Source organism: Poeciliopsis prolifica, unplaced genomic scaffold (genome assembly GCF_027474105.1).
Source record: "Poeciliopsis prolifica strain line A6 unplaced genomic scaffold, Auburn_PproV2 SCAFFOLD086, whole genome shotgun sequence".
Classification (NCBI taxonomy): Eukaryota; Metazoa; Chordata; class Actinopteri; order Cyprinodontiformes; family Poeciliidae; genus Poeciliopsis; species Poeciliopsis prolifica.
This window is the reverse complement of record NW_026562461.1, coordinates 169,391-189,548: the sequence shown is the minus strand read 5'-3', so window position 1 is coordinate 189,548 and position 20,158 is coordinate 169,391. Positions and strand designations below refer to the sequence as shown.

Sequence of the window (20,158 nt, the reverse complement as noted above, 5' to 3'; positions counted from 1 at the left end):
TCAGTGTGCTATGAACACATTAGCTTTTGTTTTATAGTTTTTTATAGATTTTGCTCCATTCTCAAGAATTGCTGATATTCTAACACATGGGTGTGTTTGATCATTGTAGCTCTGGCTGCTTGCTCTGGGTCTTTGTCATACTGGATTACAAGGCAAAAGATAGATAAATAGATAAATAAATAAACTCGTTGGAAAACAAGGTTAAGTTTAGTTGGAACCCACAGATCTATGTGGATTCTCTCCACGTCCCGCTGCCTCTTTGTATTGGTATTGGTGTGGGAGGCGTGTACGACTGGAACGTGGATGGACGGCTGGGCTAGTTCTGGGCGTGTGCCTCTGTTGTATCCTGTCGGATTCCGAAACGCTTTAGCTCTGACGGACCGGCTCGGATCGGCCCGGCCAGGCCCGGCCCAGCTCAGCTCAGAGCCGATCAGAGCTTCGGACAGAGACGGAGAGCCCGGGCGGGCTGGAGGATGCTCAGCCGTGCGTGATCACAAGGCGCTTTTGTGCCCAGTCTGTCGCGTTTTGGTGTTGGATCGCCGAGCCTTGTCCCCCAGCAGGCAGAGCTGGTGAAGCGGCTGGACCGGAGTTTTGCGGTGAAGACAGACTCAGACCCCGCCCGTCCACAGCTTTCTACAGAGAGATGGACCCACGATCACAGCTGTCACGCAGGTAACATGGAGGACAGAGGATGTCTCTGTGAAGCTCCACAGCTCACTGGCACTTTAATCCTGTTTTCTGGAGCAGGTGTTTGTTGGAGAACAATAATATATTTAGAGCCACGAAAACAAGAAATAAAACCCAGCTGATTTCTGAATAACTGAACATATAAAAAAAAGAATCAAACGTGTTTTTTTTCTCAATTTGTATGCATTTTGCAGACTGAACTATAAATAAATGACGACTTTGCTATTCTACTACTACAAATTATATTTCAGCATTATTAGTCTTGTAACTAATTACACACAGTAGCAGTTTTTATTTAGCCTTTATTTTGGTAGTAAATACACATATGAACATAGACATGTAGCAGGAATGTGTTTAATTCCCTCTCCATGCCTATAATCACAATTTAGTGATAACTGTTTGGGCTTCAAAAATAATATTCAGATATTTAAAGCAGCTACTTGAGTTTTTTTTTTTTCTTTTTTCTTTTTTTTCAGTTCATTGTTGGGCTTAATAGTGCCAAAAATGAAGAGTTTCCTGTTTCTGTGTTTTAGTATTGAGTGCTGGGTTCAAGCAGCTTCCCACACCTCGAACATGATAAAGGGGTTGTGCTATTATCGCTCATCCAGAGCAAATGAAAATATTTTTAAAGAGATTGAAAATGACTTAAAAAAAAGTGCTGCCTTTAAAGAATCTATTGATTATATGTTTACCCTGTGTGGAGTGCACAGTGGAGTGCATCAGCTTCATTGATGTTTCAGTTCTCTAAAGCAAACTGAACTGTTCTGCTCTGACTGCAAACCTGGAAGACTTTTAAAGTTAGTACTAGATCAAAATTTAGTAACATAAGTTGAACTGTGCAGAAATGACAAGCCTTTCATCTTGATACATTAAAAAAAGCTCTTGACTGACAATAGTACACAAATTATGATTATTAAAATCATTTTCTAGTGTTGCTAGTTTTAGTACAACCAGGGGTCCTTAAATAATATTGGAAAAGTTTAGTTCATGAATATTAACATCACCTTCACAGCAATAATATACATTTACCAACTGCCATGTGGAGCACCAAATTGTTTTGTTACATTAGGAATCAAGTGGCACACACCCACAATCTTAACATACCGTAACTATGAGTTGATCAAAACAAAATGCCTACCCTACATAACTGACAGAATAAATTGTGTAAATATAAAAATAAAAGGCCGGCAACCATAATTGGTGGTAAGTTGGTCCTGCAACAGTGTGTTACCGGTGCAAATCCCTGATCTATTTGGCTCAGTTATTGTGTCCGTGGGGAAAATATTTCACCTTCCTACCCTTCTGGTGGAGGTCAGAGGGCACAGTAGTGTCAGTGTCACTTCACTGACAGAAGTGATCACCATCACTTCTGTCAGGCGGTCCAATGTAAAGAGTGTAGAGAACTTTGGGTCCTCTGAACTAGATAAAGCATTAGGATAATAGATTAATTACATCACTGTCATATTCACCATTACATTGTTTCTCTTTGGTTAATTGGGTCACATCAAATGGCTAATTACAATGATACAGAAAGGTTTTATGTCATACTGTCCCAGGACAGCTGTGGCACCTTGCTTTCATCAGTGTGTGAATGGAAATGACTAATTTCATGTAAACCATTTTTAAATGTCCTGCTAAAAGCACTATATAAGTCTGATGTCATTTCATTTCATTTTATTTAATTTCATTTAATTTGTTATTGAAAAAGTCTATTTTTACTCATTGAAAAAAGACATGTGTCATTATTACTTCATCAAAAACACACCAGAGTGTTACTTTGATTCTTTCATTCTTGTCTGAGAAATCTTTAAATCTCCCCTAGAAACCATTTAGGGCTAAATACTTGGTCTGACAAAGCACCAAAGCACCTTCCGAAAGCTGCAGTCTCCATTTTTTTAAACAATTGCAGCATTTTTATAACAATTGCAGGTAACATTGTTACTTTATTGCACTATAAAATGGCACTATTTGCCTGGAAAATACATAAATCCTTTGAGCACCAAGTGCAAGTCAATGAATTCAAGCATAAGGTGAGAGAAGACCTAGTACACTGTCATGAGCGACCCAACAAAAACAGATATATTAAAAGAGAAACCTGCCCTAAGCTTTCTAGAGCGAATAATTTTTATAGTAAGTTAGTGCTGAAATTTGCTGTTTAGATGGCAGATTGAGACATTATGATCTGTTGTGTAAAAAAGCTAAATGAGCAATAAAGGGTGAAATGCAAAATAGAAATGGCTGATCATGTTTGCCAGCGTTTATTAAATGGCTGGCAGTAATTTTAAATGTGGCTAGACCTTCCTCCCTCCCCACAGACCTTCACTAATTGTCAATGGAGAAATAAAGTGGGAGGAGGCATTTCTGTTTCATTAAACTTTGAACATGTTTAGTTATGTAGCACATTCTATAGACTTAATACCTTTGGAAGAATTAGGTTTGCTCAGGAGTCTTCTCCCCAGCAAATAATGAGGCCCTTGTTTCCGAGCTCTTAATTGCTTACTGGTCTCTGTTATTACAGCAGTCATAAAGGCAAGATAATAACTAAGACTTATAATGGTAGTCTAGGGACAGAGGGAGTGCCTCAGTGGGAAGTAGATGGTGGGTTTGGTAGGTAATTGTAATCTAGGGTGATGTTGGACACAGTGACCAGCAGAACATGGCCACTAAAAGCAAATAGTTTCACATGTCAGTTGTCAGTAATTGAAAAAGAACTTTTCAGTGTGTCAACTGTAGACCCACTTACTTGACTTTGGCAACTAATAGTTTAAATGAATGTCCACACTTTGAAATACAATCTTCTTTCTATTGTACAGTATTACCCCTGTATTAATGAATAATGAATAAGTTGTTGCAGTTGCCATGTGTGAAATTTACAATCAAGCACAAATGGACACAATTATTGGAAGCTGTTTTGACTTCACAGTTTTTAGAACATTCTTATATTGTATTAATATTTTTCCCCATATCTCTTGTTCTGTGTAAATGTACTGTGCTTATGAAGGAAAATGATTCGCTTAAAAAAATTTATTCAGACTTGTGTATTGTGTTTTCAAGAAGTTTTATTTCTGACCAGAACCGGCAGGCAAGGCGGGTGAAGTATCTTACCCAACAACACAGACAGACAGTTCAGGTGTTTGAAGCCGCAAACCAACGACTGCAGGGCAAACTCCTGCCACCCTCACCATTTTATATGTTTCAAAGGGGTGGAAACAATTGTAACAAAAGATGTTGGATTTTGATGCCTCCGCTTCAGCATTGTTCTGGGTGGAAAAGCTGGAAACATGAATATATAGCATCAGTGAATGAAGCAGCTGCCATCTTCTTCTCCAAACTCTGTGAGAAGCACATCACTGCAGCAAACAAAAAAGGCCTGGGATTGACCTCTGTCAGTCTCATGACTTATTTGGAAATGGGACCAATGCGTGCCAAAAGTGAAAGGGGGCGCTATTTCCTATGTTATCTGCGGCTTCACGTTTTTTTTTTCTTTTGAAATCTGTGATAAATAGTCATCTTTAAGAAGGCGTTCCAACGTCTCTCTTTTATTTATTTCAGCTCACAGTTTTTAACGAATTCTGTAGCTTTTGGGGTATTTCTAGATCTCTTCCTTAGTGGCATCTCTTCAGGCTTGCGACTGCCTCTACTGTCGAATAAAATAATTATGTTATTTGACACCATTAGTTATTATTAATTCTGGCTTTACTGGAACCATAAAAGGTTCAGGTCAGACTCCATCACCGCTCCCATGTTCTGGGCCTGATCGCTATGTTTTAATTGTAATAATTGAAGCTGTGCATTGACTCTTGGGCTGATCAAGATGATCAGCCCAAGAGGGTCATAGATTCAGTTTTCTAAATAAGCTTAGAAAGTTTTGACGGCTTACTTAGAAGCTGTTCTTAGAGTCCAGGGATTAGATGATGTCAAACTATGACAACATTGGATGGTCAGGTGTCCAACCAGGACCCTTCATGCCAAGTTTGTAGCCAATCGACCTTTTTATGTGAAAGTTATAGTGTTTTGTTTGCTTTGGCGAGTATACCAACTATTATTGGCCGCATTGCCAATAATGCGGCCAATGACACAATAATTATCAGCATACTATATTTATGTCTGTCATGATTGATGCCTCAATCAGACGTCTTCGGAAAATCCCTCTTGAATTGTTGGAGGTCCCTAAGTTTCCAAAAAGGAATTTTCTCACTGATGTGGGTACAATCCCAAGAAAAATAAAATTTAACCACTCTTCGAAGGGTGATGTAAAGAACCCTGCATGTTAACCAGAACATTTTTGATTTGTTTACTTGCAACTTTGGCATAGATTTACATGGACTACTAAAATTACTGCAAGGGGGGAAGAATGCAGATTCACAAAACTGATTAACCGATGAATGACTGATTGTAGTATGAATCTCTGGAGTCCTCTGGACTTTATAAACCAAAGCATTTTAGAAGAACTTGTATCAAGAAAAAATTATAAATGGCATTGTACAATGTAAATTAACTTGTTCTTGAGCTTTAAGGAGTGAAGTAAAATTCAGTTTAAGCAGAACTTTATTCATTTTTATTTTTATTTTTAATTCATAAGCAAAAACAGAGACAGGCAAACATAGACAGTGCTCTTACCATTGCATTAAACCAAGCCATCCTACATCCTGCAAAGCTGTTTGTAATGTATAGTGTCATTAACTAGATTCTTTCTTCTGTCATTTGTTTCCCTAGGATAAAGAAGAGGTAATCTACATGTAGATAAGAAAAGAACTGCTTGAAGATCAAACAGAAATATAAAAAACAACAGGAGTGGGAAAAGACATGGAGCAAAATAAATGGGAAAGTTAAAGGAAAGTTAAGGAGGTTTATTGTCCATTGAAGGAGAATTAACATCCAATGAAACTAAAAAGAGAAAGAAAAAAAAGGCACAAAGACCCAAAGAACAGAAGAACTCCATATGAAAGTAGCTAAAAGCTGAGGAGAAAAAGGTGGCTGATTAGCTGAAGTACTGGAGAGACATCTGGATGAGCTCTCCGGGTTCAGGCAGCAGGTCCTCTGCCATACAAAGATGGCCTCTAACTTCAGTGACGTCGTCAAGCAGGGCTATGTACGAATGCGGAGTCGGAAGCTTGGGGTTAGTGTGTTTTGTTTACATTAATGGAATGATACTTGGAGTCTTGTTACTACACTGCCTGGCCTAAAACTATCCTTGGATTTAACCAAGCAAATAGATTTAAAAAAAAGACCCAATATATAATAATTGCTAAATAATTGCAACCAAATAAAATGTTTTAACACTGCTCCAAAGATAAAGGTTGTTAAATTCGTCTTTTAACCCCCAACACCTAATGGCATTTAATGGTTTCCATAAATCTTGAACTATTTTCCAAATTGCTATGTCAGTAAATATACATTTAATGGATAACATTAAACTCATATTTAATGCTATCCATTTGAACATTAAATATCTTGTTTTTGTAGTGAATTCAGTTAAATATGGGGTGAGAAGGATTTGCAAGCTATTCTGTTTATACTTATGCTTCACTTGACATTCCAACTTAATTGTAATTGGGATAATAATTTAATTTAACATAGCAACCCCCATTTATTGAGCAATGTAACCATCCATAAACTAAACAAGAATCAATTATACTGCTGCCTTGTTGGGTTGTGAGTTACTCTCAAAGAGTCTATTCTGTCTGAGACAAGCTCACATCTCACAGGCCCACACCTATTCTCTGTTATTTTTACCTTTTTATTATGAAATAATTTGAATAAAACATGTCTCCAGATGGTAAGAAACCAGCTGTTGGACTCACAAAAACCAACTTCTTAACTTTTTTGTACACACTAGCAGATTTTTTATTGTCACTGGTGGACGAAACAAAAGGTTTTGAGGGTGTGATTCCTTCTTTATGTTTGTCACTGTCTTTGTGGGTGTCCCTGAATATTGCAGATCTATCGGCGCTGCTGGCTTGTGTTTAAGAAGTCATCGAGCAAAGGACCTCGTCGTCTTGAGAAATACCCTGATGAAAAGGCTGCTTACATCAGAGCTTGTCCCAAAGTGAGTTTGTTATTTTTGTGAAGAACAGCAGGTATATTTTCTGTAGGGGAAAATAAATAAAGTGATCACCATCATGTGTATGCACACATCCACACCCACTGACAGATGAGAAGAACCAATCTTCACATTAAAACGTGACCCTTACTTCTATGGATCTACAAATTCTGAATCGAATCTAGCTACTAGTGGTGTCAACTTAGCAGTTTGTGTTTAATGAGAATAACATAAAAAGAACTGAATAGCTTTACTCAAAAACACCAGCTGAGCATTGAACTCCAGTGTCCCACCTGACAGGTGGAGACACTCATTACTCTGCTAACAAAGACCACATTACGATTTTGTGAGATTATAACAACACCAGCCTCATGGACACCTCTACTTTACAGAAACAATTTGTGTTGCATTAACATTCCCTTTGGCATTAAAACAAATCATTTTTCTTATTTATGTCATATTATCAGTGTGCTGGGTGTAATTTTATTGAGATAAACTTTTGACTTTGAGCTAGCTACAGCCCACAGAGATAAGGTATGCACATAATAAACATTTGACCTGTAAACAAAGTACCACATCTGCTGAGATAACACCTACAGCACAAGTACCTCTGATTTAGTGAGACCTCAAAACTAAAGATTTCTTTTCAAGAACAGGAAGCATGAGGGGAGTCTGGAGGAAGGTGGTTTCTAGCAAAAACTCTTAGACTTTTAGGCTCTCAAGTATTTATAGTCTCAAAAATTTAAACTAACTTCTTAAATAATTTTAGTGATCTTATATTAGGACTATTTAAAAAGACTGATATACTTCAAAATTTTGGTTTGACTGTCAAAACACCAACACGCGTGTGATTATTTTTTGTTTGACTAAATATTCATAATCTTCCTGAGCATGTATAAGTTCTATTTATTGCTATGGAGCATATTTCTTCATTATATAAGCATTTTGCTGTTCTCAGTCTTGTTTGGATGACGGTTACAATATAACAAATATAATCTTGAAGTAAAATAAGCACATACTATTATCATGTTGATGTTGGCAGGAGTTATTAACCTTTTTTTATATAATTCTGAATCTGTTTGCTCTGTTTTATCTCCACGTTCACCTTTTATTGTGAATAACTGCTGTGTATGGCGCTGCTGTCTCAATATTTCTGTTTTTATGGAGACTTTGGGCGTTGTTCTGTTATGGGTTTGTTTTCTGGTATGGGGTTGGAGAGGTCCAACTCAGCTCTTTACTGTTGTGTTGTTATCTTTTGTTTTGTGTTTTCTATTTTATTAAATGGTAGGACCAGGCACAACTCATTTGCCAATTTTAGGGAGTGACCTGAATTGTGTCATTGACCCAGTGTTAGATTGAGCCAATCCCCATAACTTAACTAAATCTGTAATGATTCTCTGATTCCATAATGCAGAATGGTCTTATTGACCCGTGGAGATCCTGAAACCCAAATAGTAAAATACTTTCTTTTTTTAAGGTGCATAATCCTGCTCCAGAATTGATTATTTTTTATTGACCGGATTATCAATTTATATGTAGTTTCTTCTGATTATTTGAGTGTGATGATTACGGACCACACATCATTAGTATTGTATATTCAGTTGACTTCCCACAAGCCGACTTCTATGCCAGTTTAATTCTCTTCTGACTGCAGATGAAGAATTTTTCAACTTTATTTCTAATGCAACTGATGAGTTTGTGGTGTTAAATAAGAATGACTGTGCTTCTCATTCTTTGTTATGGGAGATGATTTACTACACATCCCTTTCTAATGAAAGATACAACTCAAGTGAATTGGTAACTGCCTTTGGACTTATTTATATGAATAAAGATGTGCAGCATAAAATTAAAATAAAATACATTAAAGTATGAGCTATGAAAATAACCAATACTTTAGCAATTTACTGTTTTTAATTTAGTCATCATATGTTCCCTTTTCTTTTTTTTATTTAGGTAACAGAAATTAGTAACGTCAAGAACATCACCCGGTTACCTCGAGATGCCAAGCGACAGGCAGTAGCCATTGTGTTTACTGATGACTCCTCACGCACCTTCACCTGTGAATCAGGTAAGAAAACTTACACAGTCAAACATTCACGTAGCTCAGCTCAGCTGCTGGACATCGCTGCTGAGACGTCCCAGGAACAGGCTTGTAGACCAGAGTAGACCAGATGTGAAGTGTTGTGTGTCTTAGAGCTAGAGGCAGAGGACTGGCTGAAGATGCTGTCTATCGAGTGTCTTGGTATTCGACTGAATGACATCAGTATGGGAGAACCTGACCTGCTGGCTGCTGGAGTACAGCGTGAACACACAGGTACTTCACACACACTCACACACACATATTGTTGAGATATACAGCTTTAGAGGGAGGTTTCAGTCCACAGCAGGACTCTTTGGATATTCATTTTGATAAAATTTCTTCCCTTAGAAAATATTGTTTCCTTTTCTCCTGACATTCTATGTCTTGTTAGAGCGCTTCAATGTGTTCCTCCTTCCCTGTCCAAACCTGGATATCTACGGGGAGTGCATGATGCAGATAACCCATGAGAATATATACCTGTGGGACATCCACAACCCTCGCACCAAGCTGATTACTTGGCCCCTCTGCTCTCTCCGGCGCTACGGACGTGATGCCACTCGCTTCACTTTTGAAGCCGGACGGTGAGACCTGGAAAGGCTGACAGTGGCAAAAAGTAGGCGAGATATATTATTACTGAACTTATCCATATAATCACAGTTTCCAAACTATACGTTGGAGTAGAGATACTGAAATTATTGTGTAGCCACTGCCCATTATGTTAGCATTTTAAAAGAGTGTGTTGTAGTACATATGGGATTTCTGCAGTATTCATACACTACTCACTGACCTGGGCATCCATAACAACAGAATTGTAACTACTTGACTTTTTAAGAAAAGGATATTGATCTTTTTCTTAGCTAATACAAAAGATCAAAGATTAAAACCAAGTTCAAAATAAAAGACAAGTGACACTTTTATGCCATTAGACATTTTGGAACATTTTCAGATTTCAGTAAAGGGGATTTAAAGTCTGTTTAATCACCAGAAGAGGTACAAGCTATTGTGCAACAATTTGATTTATTTTACAATTATTTATTTATTTTTTTATTTATTTTTTTTTTAAAGGAGATGGAAAGACATATGTCAAATGAGTTCTGATGTATTGAATTTTTCCATTCCCTTCTTTTCTATTGGGCTGGGTCTGTTCACAAAACTGAAAAATGTAAAAATTCAAACCTCCAGCACAGAGGGCAGGTTGGTCAGCCTGGACAGCCAGCTGCAGGCACTCCAGGCTGGGATGGGAGTGGCAGAGACAGGAATTGTGTTAGAGGAACATTTTCCATATTTTGCTGGGTTTCTTAAATGGAAATCTGAACAACATCCATCATTTTTATGAATTAGAATTCACACACCTGCTACTTGGTGCAAACCTGAAGAGATCTTCAACTTTACGCCCAGGCAGGGACTTGCAGGGGTGGGGGGTGAAACGGGTTTTAGACCCTGCCCCTTTCATCTTTGATGCCCTTAGTGCCCTTTTTGAGATGTGTTTTTTTTTTTTTTTTTATTCTTTTTTTATCTGTATGTCAAAAGTCCTCCTTGTGCCCCTCAGCAATGATATTTAGCTAAATATAATAATTTATCAAAATAAACTGGTCTGGCTGCACTCAGTCTAATAATGGCTCTCAGTTTCTGCCTTCATCTCGTCCACGGTGAGGAGGGGGGCGGATCTGTGCCCCCTCACCAAATTATGGGCAAGAATATTTTTTCATACGTTGGTTTGTGAATAAATACCTAGGTATGATTGACATTAGAATAGTTGTTTCTATTTATATTTTCATAATTATCCTCGCAATAGTTCTACAGGCTCATCTGAGTTGGTCCTACCAACCGATAGAAAGAATGTCTGTGTTTATATCAGATATCCTGATAAGACAATGTCTACTGCAACTGTTACTGTGAGTCACGACACAGCTCAAAGCCTCGGTACCACCCCTAGTACCACCTGGTACCACCCCTGGTACCACCTGATACCACCCCTGGTACCACCTGTGACTGTTCGCTAAGCTTCTTCTTAACGTTTCTACCAGGCGGGTTAAAGCCGCTGCTTCTGGGGGGTTCTGTCTAATTTCATATTTTTCATATAATATTCCAGTTCTGAATTCTTTAATTTTTTCTGAAATGATTGCTATATTTCCAGTACATTAGCTAGTGCTGTTGTATAGCCTGGTTTAATACAGCATTGTCTTTGTGTGAAGGATGTGTGATAGTGGTGAAGGCCTCTACACCTTCCAGACCAAAGATGGGGAGCAGATTTACCAGAGGGTTCACTCCTCTACACTGGCCATCGCTGAGCAGCACAAAAAGGTTCTGCTGGAGTTAGAGAAAAACAGAAGGGTGAGAACTTGGCTGACACATACACACACACACGCACACCCACAGCCCAAAGAGGAGGTGGGTGAGTTTAGAACTTGACACAAAATTCAAGTTGGGTTCAGTCAAAATTATTTGCTTGATGTCTTGGTTGGGCTTGAGTTTCTGTGGTGCACTTAATAAACCGGCAAGACATCCAGCACAGAGAAAACCAAACAAGAATGCAAAATGTAAAGCTGTGTGGAGTTCATTCAATTTTGTCTTTGTGCACCACCCAGGTTTGTTAACCAGTTTCAGGAAAAGACCAAAACCATTCAGTGTAAATTACCTTGACAAAAAATGAAATTTGATTATATATAATAACAGGCTTTAGTGCCGAAAAATGATCAAATGTTACAAGCCACATGTCATATAAATGGAACAGATAAAGAGTTACATTAACCGTCCAGCCTTAGGGATGCCACCACTGAGGCAAAGATTGTAGCCAGTTTAGCTTTTTATTCTTCTCTGCAATCTGTACTCTCCCTAAATGGTAATCTAATCAGTTTCAGTCTGTTTACATATGACTGGCAACAGTCACACATAAGCATGGCTATGCAAGCTGCAGGGGTCCATGTAAGCAGGTAGACAAGGATAAAAGAGATTGAGGAAAACAGAATCCAGAACATGTCGTTCTACTTATTTCTAATCTTTCATCTTCTACCGAACCCTGCAACAGATAATTGCATGTCAATTGGGAACGATAATTTGTGTTTTTAATGTTTTTTTTCTAGTTTTTAATGTTTGTCTGTTCGAAATGAATAAATGAATAGAGGAGGCTGGGTTGAATATTTTTGGCCTGATCTAAACTTTAGTGTACGTGTATGTATTTGCAACAGACATGAAGTATGAAGCTAGTCTGGATGAGTAAGCTCGAACTTAAACTGGATTTAAATCAGGTTTATTTTCTGATACATCTAGAAATATAAGAGAGTATAAAGTTGTTTCTTCTGTTTGTGAGTGACTGCTGCAGAGACAGAAACATCCATGTAAAGTCATGAGGTCTCATTAAAAGTTATAAAGAATGTTGTAGTTTATGAACTTCATCTTGATTTTCTGTGCTGTTATGTGCATTTGACATCCAGATGTTGTCTAAGGACTCAGAGGTTGGCTCCTACCCATGTACACCAACTGCCATCCTACCCCGGTCTGCATATTGGCACCACATCACTGGGAACCAGGCTGACATGGACCCTGGAAGTGGTAGGTCACATTCAATTCTTTCAGTTTAATATTTGTTCAATTGTGAATGTTATGCCATAGAAAACATGAGCTGCCTTTTAACAACTCCATTCCCACTCTTTTGTAGCTGATGGTGTTGAAGAGGAACTACTGTCCAGCCATCTGCCAGCTAAGGGCCACACCACGTTGCCCCTAAATACACAAACACACTCTCTGGCACATATTCACACACTTGTGCCATCACACTTTCCTGCATTACCAGGACAGTGACACACACCTGCAAATTTATACATCCACACAGAGGAGGACTTGGATATGTGCAAGTACATTGAGACCTACAGTGAGGACACTTATCTTTCCTGTTTCGAATTCTGAAGTTTGGTACTTTTGCATGTCAATTGGGAACGATAATTTGTGTTATTTGTATTTTTTCTAGTTTTTAATGTTTGTCTGTTCGAAATGAATAAATGAATGGAGGAGTAACAAGCATAGCTTTATGCTTTACAGTTGTTCTGTAAAGGGCATGTGACCAACTGCAGATGGACTCAGATGGGCTTCCTTCCATGACTGGAATACTACAGTCAACTAATGTAGACATTCAGCTCTGCCTGGGGTTTTGTAAAGGTTGGTATGATTTCCTGTGAAATGTGGTTCTTTAACAACCAAGTTTGTTTTAAGGACTCAATCAAAAATTGTAACAATTTTAGAGACTTATCTTGTCTCTGGACTACACTCAAGATCACTTGAAAAACAAACTTGTTTGGACAAACAAATGAGTAGCAGTGTAAAGTAAAACAAAATTTTTCTTCTTCAGTATTGTAAAAGAAAAACTACTGCACTACTCTAAAAGTAGTGAGCTTGCAGTAAGAACAGTGTGAGTTTCATTCTGGCTTCCTCCCCATGCCACTGGTCAGTGTGTCTTTGAGCCAGGCACTTAATTCCAAATTGCTAACGATCTATGTATGAGTGTGTACATGTTTGAAAGAACAACTGAGTGAATGTTGTTGTAATCTAAAAATGCTTTGAATTGTCAGTAAATCTGACTTGAGAAATTTCAAGTCAGTTAATTCATCTGTCTCTGGAACTGTTTTTTATTCCTTTTAAAGCTAACTTACAAGTTTAGCTGCTAAGTATATCAAATCTAACAGGATGTTATTTAAACTGTACAAATAATTTTTCAACAATTGGCTCACAGTTTGCACATTAGTGTAGTCGGGGTCTTGATAAGAGAACAGTTTTTTCTTAAAGAAGAGAAGTCTGTGACATGTGGACATTTGTAAGACATGTCACAGATAGATTGCGTAGAAAGATTGATAAAATAAAAGCCTAAATAGCTGCATGCCATGATCTAGAAGTCGATTATTTTTATGGAAGTATAATGATATTCTAACCTTTGCTCCTTTTTCACAGTTTATAATGTGTGTATGTGTTAGGGCTGCCTTGGATCAAATGGATTAGATATTCAAAATGGCTTTCATGAAATTTTCTTAAGCCTGTTTTGTTAGATGGAATAATGCAGTGACCAAGGCTACAAGGTGCCTTACTTGCACCAAATAGGTTGTGCTACTCCTGGAAAGATAAGACTAGTTTTCTAATTTGGAAGATCCTTAGTTTTTCTACTTCTGGACTGATGCCTTTGATTTTGCCCAACAGAATGTGATTTTTCAGGTGGAAGATATGTTTGCTGACACTTAAGCAGGTTTTGAAGTAGGGGATGATGCTGTCACTAAAATATTTTTATATATGTGCAGAAATTGTAAATAGTCTTTGTAAGACCTGTAGATGTGTCTTGTGCCGAATTGATACAACTCTGTCATTAGCATAAGGTCTACTTTGCTTTGCAAATGTATGATGATAATGACTTGAGAACATACTTTGTAGAAGAGACACTGGCTCTGATGACTGAAAAGCCAACCACCCACACATATTGAAATTTGTAGGCCAATGTCAAGCAAAAGCTTGACGTTGTCATGAAATTATCTATTTATAGCAACAGAAACCATGAAGAATTTTTAATGACAACCATTAACCATTGTTTAATTTTTTAACATGTACAACACCAACAAATTCCAAGTAGAGATCAAAGACTATTGGTTTATTCAGTCTTAACTATTGGCTGACGGTTCAAAATGATCAAATTTTACCTGCTCAGAATCCATGAAACTTCAGGCTCATGTGAATGAAGACTGGATTGTTTACTTTAGAGACTTTAAAGATTCTAAACCTAAAATAGTCTCACAAAGCCGTTCTACATTATGCATGAGATGCCTACGTTTTTTTCTATGTTTTTCTTGACTGTTATTCTTAACTACAGGTGAATACAGAAAAAATGACCTGCAAACATGCACGATTGTAAAAGGGGATATGCCTCTTTACTGTCATGAAAAAATCCTCCTTCTGGTTCCTCCTTATTGAAATTGGGATGTTGCATGTCGGTCATGCAGTGGGTCTGCTTTAGGCTAATACAGGGCATAACTATTCTGTTGTGTTTTGCCACTGACTGTAGAAAGGACATTTAAGATTTTGGAAACAAACTGACGATCTGTGCAAAACAAGATGTAAAATAGGATTTAGCTGGAATAATACTGAAATTTCTATCGAACTTCCACTCCATGGCATAAACAAAAGAGGGCTAAGCATTTTTCTGTTTGTTTACACAATGTTGGTTGTGAATTGTCTGTTTTTTGTGTACTTACAATCTAGTATTATATATGATGCCTTCTCTATGTAGCCTTTTATATGAGTCCATTTATTTATTGTGAAATATTTATTTTTCATGTTTGAAAATGACAGTGTTTTTGCGTGAAAGAGTGTGGCGCAATATTTCAACATATGTTTCTAAAAATGTAGACAGAACCTGGCTTGCACTTTGTACAAGCAGATGGTATTCTGTCCACACTATGCCAGCATGAATCTGCACTTGTTTGGACAATAAGAACACTTTCACCAGTGTATCTTGTGCCTGCACTTTCCTATATGCTTTGTGGCAGTAAATTGATCACTGCCACATGTTGATGTGTTTGCTTGCTTTCTTGGAGAAAATAACTGTAGCAGAAAGCTAAGGTGTTTCATAAACCTAGAAACAAATGTTGTTTACTGACCTCGTTAGACTGAAATTGATGTAAATCGCTTTGCAAAACCAATAGACAGTTTAGGAAAGTCCAGTCTGCTAATGACTGACACGCCGGGGCGAGAAAGGACTGCCCTGCACCATTGTTACATGGTTCAAGAAACATTGAAGTCTGTCAGTGAAGAAATGGGATTAGTTTGACAAAGAAATGTAGACCTTCAGTCTGCCTTGTTTCACTGCTTATCAAAGTCAGTTACTGCATAAAATGTCAAACTACAGGACTAATTAAGAACCTATGTGTGTTTCAGCTAACATCTAATATTATATTAAGTCCTGTTAGCCAATAACCAAAAACTGAGCCACAGTCATTCCTTATTAGAGTCAGAATAGCTGTCTTACATTATGAAACAAAAACACAATCAAGAGCACCACAACATTTCAGGTATTTGATCATCAACCAAATATGGAGTCACAATTTTGGCAAACAAAAAGATATACTTTGACATTTCATACCAAAATATTTCAAGAAATTTCTCCTCCTGTTCCCTTCCTTAATAACAACAGATAACTGAAAAATGTCATTGACAAGACTTTGACTGTTTCTGTAAATACATAAAAACTGTGATTATTGCTGAAATCATTAGGAAACAGTCACTCCTAATGCTGCTTTGTGAAACAGCCTTTGGGCCACTGAAGCTGCATTTACCTTCTGATGATGATTTATAGAGGTCATTGAACAAATATTCTGAAAAGCAGAACAAAAAGAGACTGCAGTGCCAGTTATCCTTCAAGCTAAAAGCAAAGCTATAGCGTGTGTTCGTCTGTCTTCATATTATCACCTCTCACTCATGACTGTCACCTCCCTGCAGACTGATGAAAACTAGCTGTAACCCAATCACACTGTTTATGCTAGATGCATGTTTTGGTGAAAAATAAAGTCTTACCTGCTTACTCAGTGGTGGAAGCTTTCTGTCAGTGAGCTGTGCCACTGCTTTCTGTCACTTGTCACTAATTCCTTTTGTAGGATATAAAGTGTCTTACCGCTGAGTACATTTGAGAACAAACAGCATTTAAAAACACCATGTCACTCTCTTGGAACTTCAAACTTTTGATGAAAATACTGTCACATGAAACAACTAAATATTGTGTTACTGTGGTAATATAGTGAGTTGAGAAAAGTAAAAAAAAAAAAAAAGAAGAAAGAAAAACACAATTCCCCTAAATGAACACCACAAAAGACAACAAACAGCAGTGGGATTGCCAAATGGATTCTACAATAAAAATTGAGAAAAGCATCACTTCATAAGCATGCTATATACGTTTATAAAAAGCAGAAGCAGATTCTCACCCTAAACACTGGATGATTTATCTCCCCTCTGAACAACACAAATACACAAAAACAAACAATACACTGAGGCCACAACCTCTGAAATCGGTTTTCATTTTATATTAAACACTCATGCTGTCACAGAGCCATGTAATCTCCCTCAATGGTTGCAACGACCAGATCTCACTGCTCACGGCCATAAATCAATCTAAATAAAACCTCATCACTACAAAAAAAGGAAAATCGACCAGTAAAGTTTATAGTACAAAGCTGATACTTATTATTTGTATAATAATAGTACAGATTTCTCCTAGGTCATCTTACCAAGTTAGGAAGTTTTTTTTACTGTTATCTTTACAGTTTCAAATGGAGACCAATGGCTGTTCTGCAGAAATGACGGCATATATATATATATATATATATATATATATATATATATATATATATATATATATATATGTAGCGTCCAAAATCCTTTACTTTAGGGCTACTAGTGGTTGCCTCTGGGTGTAGTTCGTTTTTACGTGCGTTCAGATTAAGTTTCAGAGTAGTGCTCTTCTTTAGTATGAAAGTCTTTTATTATAATTTCCATTTACATACATAAAGTTCGTTTCTACCCGTCAAACCAAACACAGTAAAAAACTGTGTCCTCTTTCCAATGGTCAACACCTGAACACCATTACAATCGACCTTAAATAACCCATCCCCCTCAGACACTCAGAAAACAAAACAATACGCCCTCTGGTGGTGACAACAATTGGCTCTACAATATATATATATATATATATATATATATATATATATATATATATTATATATGCCACAGCATTAAGCTTTGATGTGTAAAGGACCGTACCCACTAAAACCTGAGATAATACATCTGGTGTAAGGTGCACAGCATTTCACGAAGATCTGGGCAAGTTAAAAAGGTTTTTGTTTTTACCAGCAGTTTTTCTAGCACTTCTACACAGTGTATTCATAGGCGTGTCTGTATCCGACCATCCTATACTCCACAGAGCGTGTTAGGGCCTCACCTCTGGTTCCTCTTCATGGAAATTTGTATTGTTCCTAACTTGTTCTGGTTGTGGGGACAATGGCATGTTACTTTGCACAGCATTCTGTTTTTTTATGTTTGTTTGGGGGTTTTTTTTGTCACAATCAGCTGCTAGTCATTTTCCCTGCAAAATGTCATATGACTAGTTAGTATTTCTAAGTCTAAAGGTGTGCATAGGGAGCAGATGTGTTTTTTAGTACAGCTGTCACAATCTCTCATACTGGACACTGAAAGTTCCAATATGGCACCTCATGTCAAAGAATTCTCTGTGGATCTTAAAAGATAAATTTGTGCGCTACATGAAGATTGCCAAGGCTACAGGAGGATTGCTAACACCCTGAAACTGATTGCAGCACAGTGGTAAAGATCATCCAACATTTTTAGCTGGGTCCACTCAGAACAGATCTTGTGTTGGTTATCCAAAGAAGCTCAGTGCACATGCTCAGCATCACATCCATTAAATATTGTGTTACTGTAGTAATATATAGTGAGTTGAGAAAAAGTAAAAAAAAAAGAAAAAAGAAAGAAAAGGAAAGGAAAGGAAAGAAAAACATAACTTAAATAAATACAGCCCCTATTTTTGAATTAGCCTTCATTTCTGTCTTCATACATATATGTGGGTGTATGAAGATGAAAGAGGAAGCTAGGATCAGAAATTAAAAAACCTAAAGACTTTCCTGTCTCAGCAGAGGCTCTGGCTCCATTAGATCACCAAGCAGTTCAGAGGATGAAGCTCCACATCGTCTTCATGATTGAAGGCCTTTTTGGGGAGTATTTTTGTTTTTTCTTTTTGCTGTTTTTAATTAAAAAATGATTGGACAGAATTTATTCTCCTTGTAATCTACAATTTCTCTTTCATACATTTCATTCATTGTTGGCTTTCAGGGCCCTGTGATGGACTGACGACCTGTCCAGGGTGAACTCCACCTCTCATTTGATGCTGGAGATATACTGTATATACTGTATACTGTTCTTCATTCACAGACATGAAGTCTGTGGAGAAGCATATAAGATTATCACACACACACACAGAAAAATGCAACCTTCAGTTAAAAGTAGGTTTCAGGTAGTTTGTTATTAGGTGCAGTTTATGTCTCTAATAATAATCGGCCAGTCTTCGAGTCTGGTCTGTCCCCCGTGAAGTAGAAAACTATTTGCTTATCGCCTGTTGCTAAGCTTCTGGCTCACTAAGGCAAACTGTGAAGGCCAAAAGAGAAACAACAACTCTGTAAGCCTGAAAATAAATTGATTAAACATTGTGATTAACACTGAATAAACTTCTAATAAAAGTAAACACACTGTGAATATTTTATTTTCCACACTGACATGATACTGTCTTAAACATGGCACTACACCTAATATTAACAGATGTTATGAAGTTTTACTCGGTAAATAATGACACTTTTCATGAGAAGTTGCTTTAAAAGTTGGATGACAGGTGTTATGTTAGTGTTATGCACACCCCATCAAATAAAGTCTTACCAAAATGGTAATATATTGAAAGCACAATGTAATTAGTTTCACCTGTAAAGTGTGTTGTAATTGATCCTTCTGTATTCTGGTAGCCTGACATGTTTGCAGTACAGCTGTTGTATGAAGTGTGTAATGTACAAAGTGGGAAAGAATAATAATAAAAGACATTAAGTAACTAAAAAGTTACTTCATTAGCAATTATAATAAACCAAAAGTGTAATTGTAGCATGCTGTAATCACACAACTAATATATAAAATATGTAATGCCAATATACTTAAAATACATTCTAAGTATATTTTAAATATACTTACCACCAGTATAGGTATTGTATACTAATTTTGAGTGTACAATAATAGTACATAATCAAGAGCATTTATATTACATTAAAAGCAATATACTTAAAGTATACTAAGTGTAACTTAAGTTCTCAAAAAACAGTGCATTGAAGTATACTTAGTACACCTTAAATTGTGCTTTAATACAATTTAAATACTATTAACGTACACTAAGCACTACATAAGTTGTTCCAAAATTTCATACTTTAAGTTAACTAATCTTAAGAGAACTTGAATTACACTCATGATTAGTGTGACTTAAGGTATGCTACGTTAAAATTTAACATAGTTTATTAATTTTTCACCAGAAAGTGGAATATATTTTATTGTCCTGCTGCTATTGAGAGAAGATATCTGGTTAATCTACAGGACACGATGTAGCTGGACATAGTTTAGTCTTCTTTTTTGCTGAAGAATCTTAGAAAGACTAAATACATAGAAAATAGATATTAAGAATTTTTCTTCTAGTATGTAAATAGAGTTGATATAACAATTTAGTATCCCAATTCACACTCCATTCCAGGTCTCAGCAATGCCCCAAAACATTGTCGGCCAAC

The 20,158-nt window shown here is 37.0% G+C and overlaps 1 protein-coding gene across 3 annotated transcripts; it reads left to right on the top strand.

Moving 5' to 3' along the window:
- Nucleotides 1–225: 225 nt before the first annotated feature.
- On the top strand, nucleotides 226–19,049 carry dok4 (docking protein 4). 3 transcript variants are annotated; one of them, XR_008604986.1, is made up of 10 exons: nucleotides 226–672; nucleotides 5,404–5,806; nucleotides 6,629–6,736; nucleotides 8,684–8,798; nucleotides 8,925–9,044; nucleotides 9,202–9,391; nucleotides 11,006–11,144; nucleotides 12,245–12,362; nucleotides 12,469–12,965; nucleotides 18,479–19,049. XR_008604986.1 is itself a non-coding variant. In XM_055022411.1 (9 exons), exons 2-9 carry the CDS (start codon nucleotides 5,741–5,743, stop codon nucleotides 12,609–12,611), a joined length of 999 nt encoding a protein of 332 aa, XP_054878386.1. In that variant the 5' UTR covers nucleotides 226–672; nucleotides 5,404–5,740; the 3' UTR covers nucleotides 12,612–16,362. The 3 variants fall into 3 exon arrangements, 1 of the variants encoding a protein (XP_054878386.1); XR_008604987.1 differs by lacking the exon at nucleotides 18,479–19,049 and having other exon boundaries at nucleotides 12,469–12,681; nucleotides 12,849–16,362; XM_055022411.1 differs by lacking the exon at nucleotides 18,479–19,049 and having other exon boundaries at nucleotides 12,469–16,362.
- Nucleotides 19,050–20,158: the final 1,109 nt, after the last annotated feature.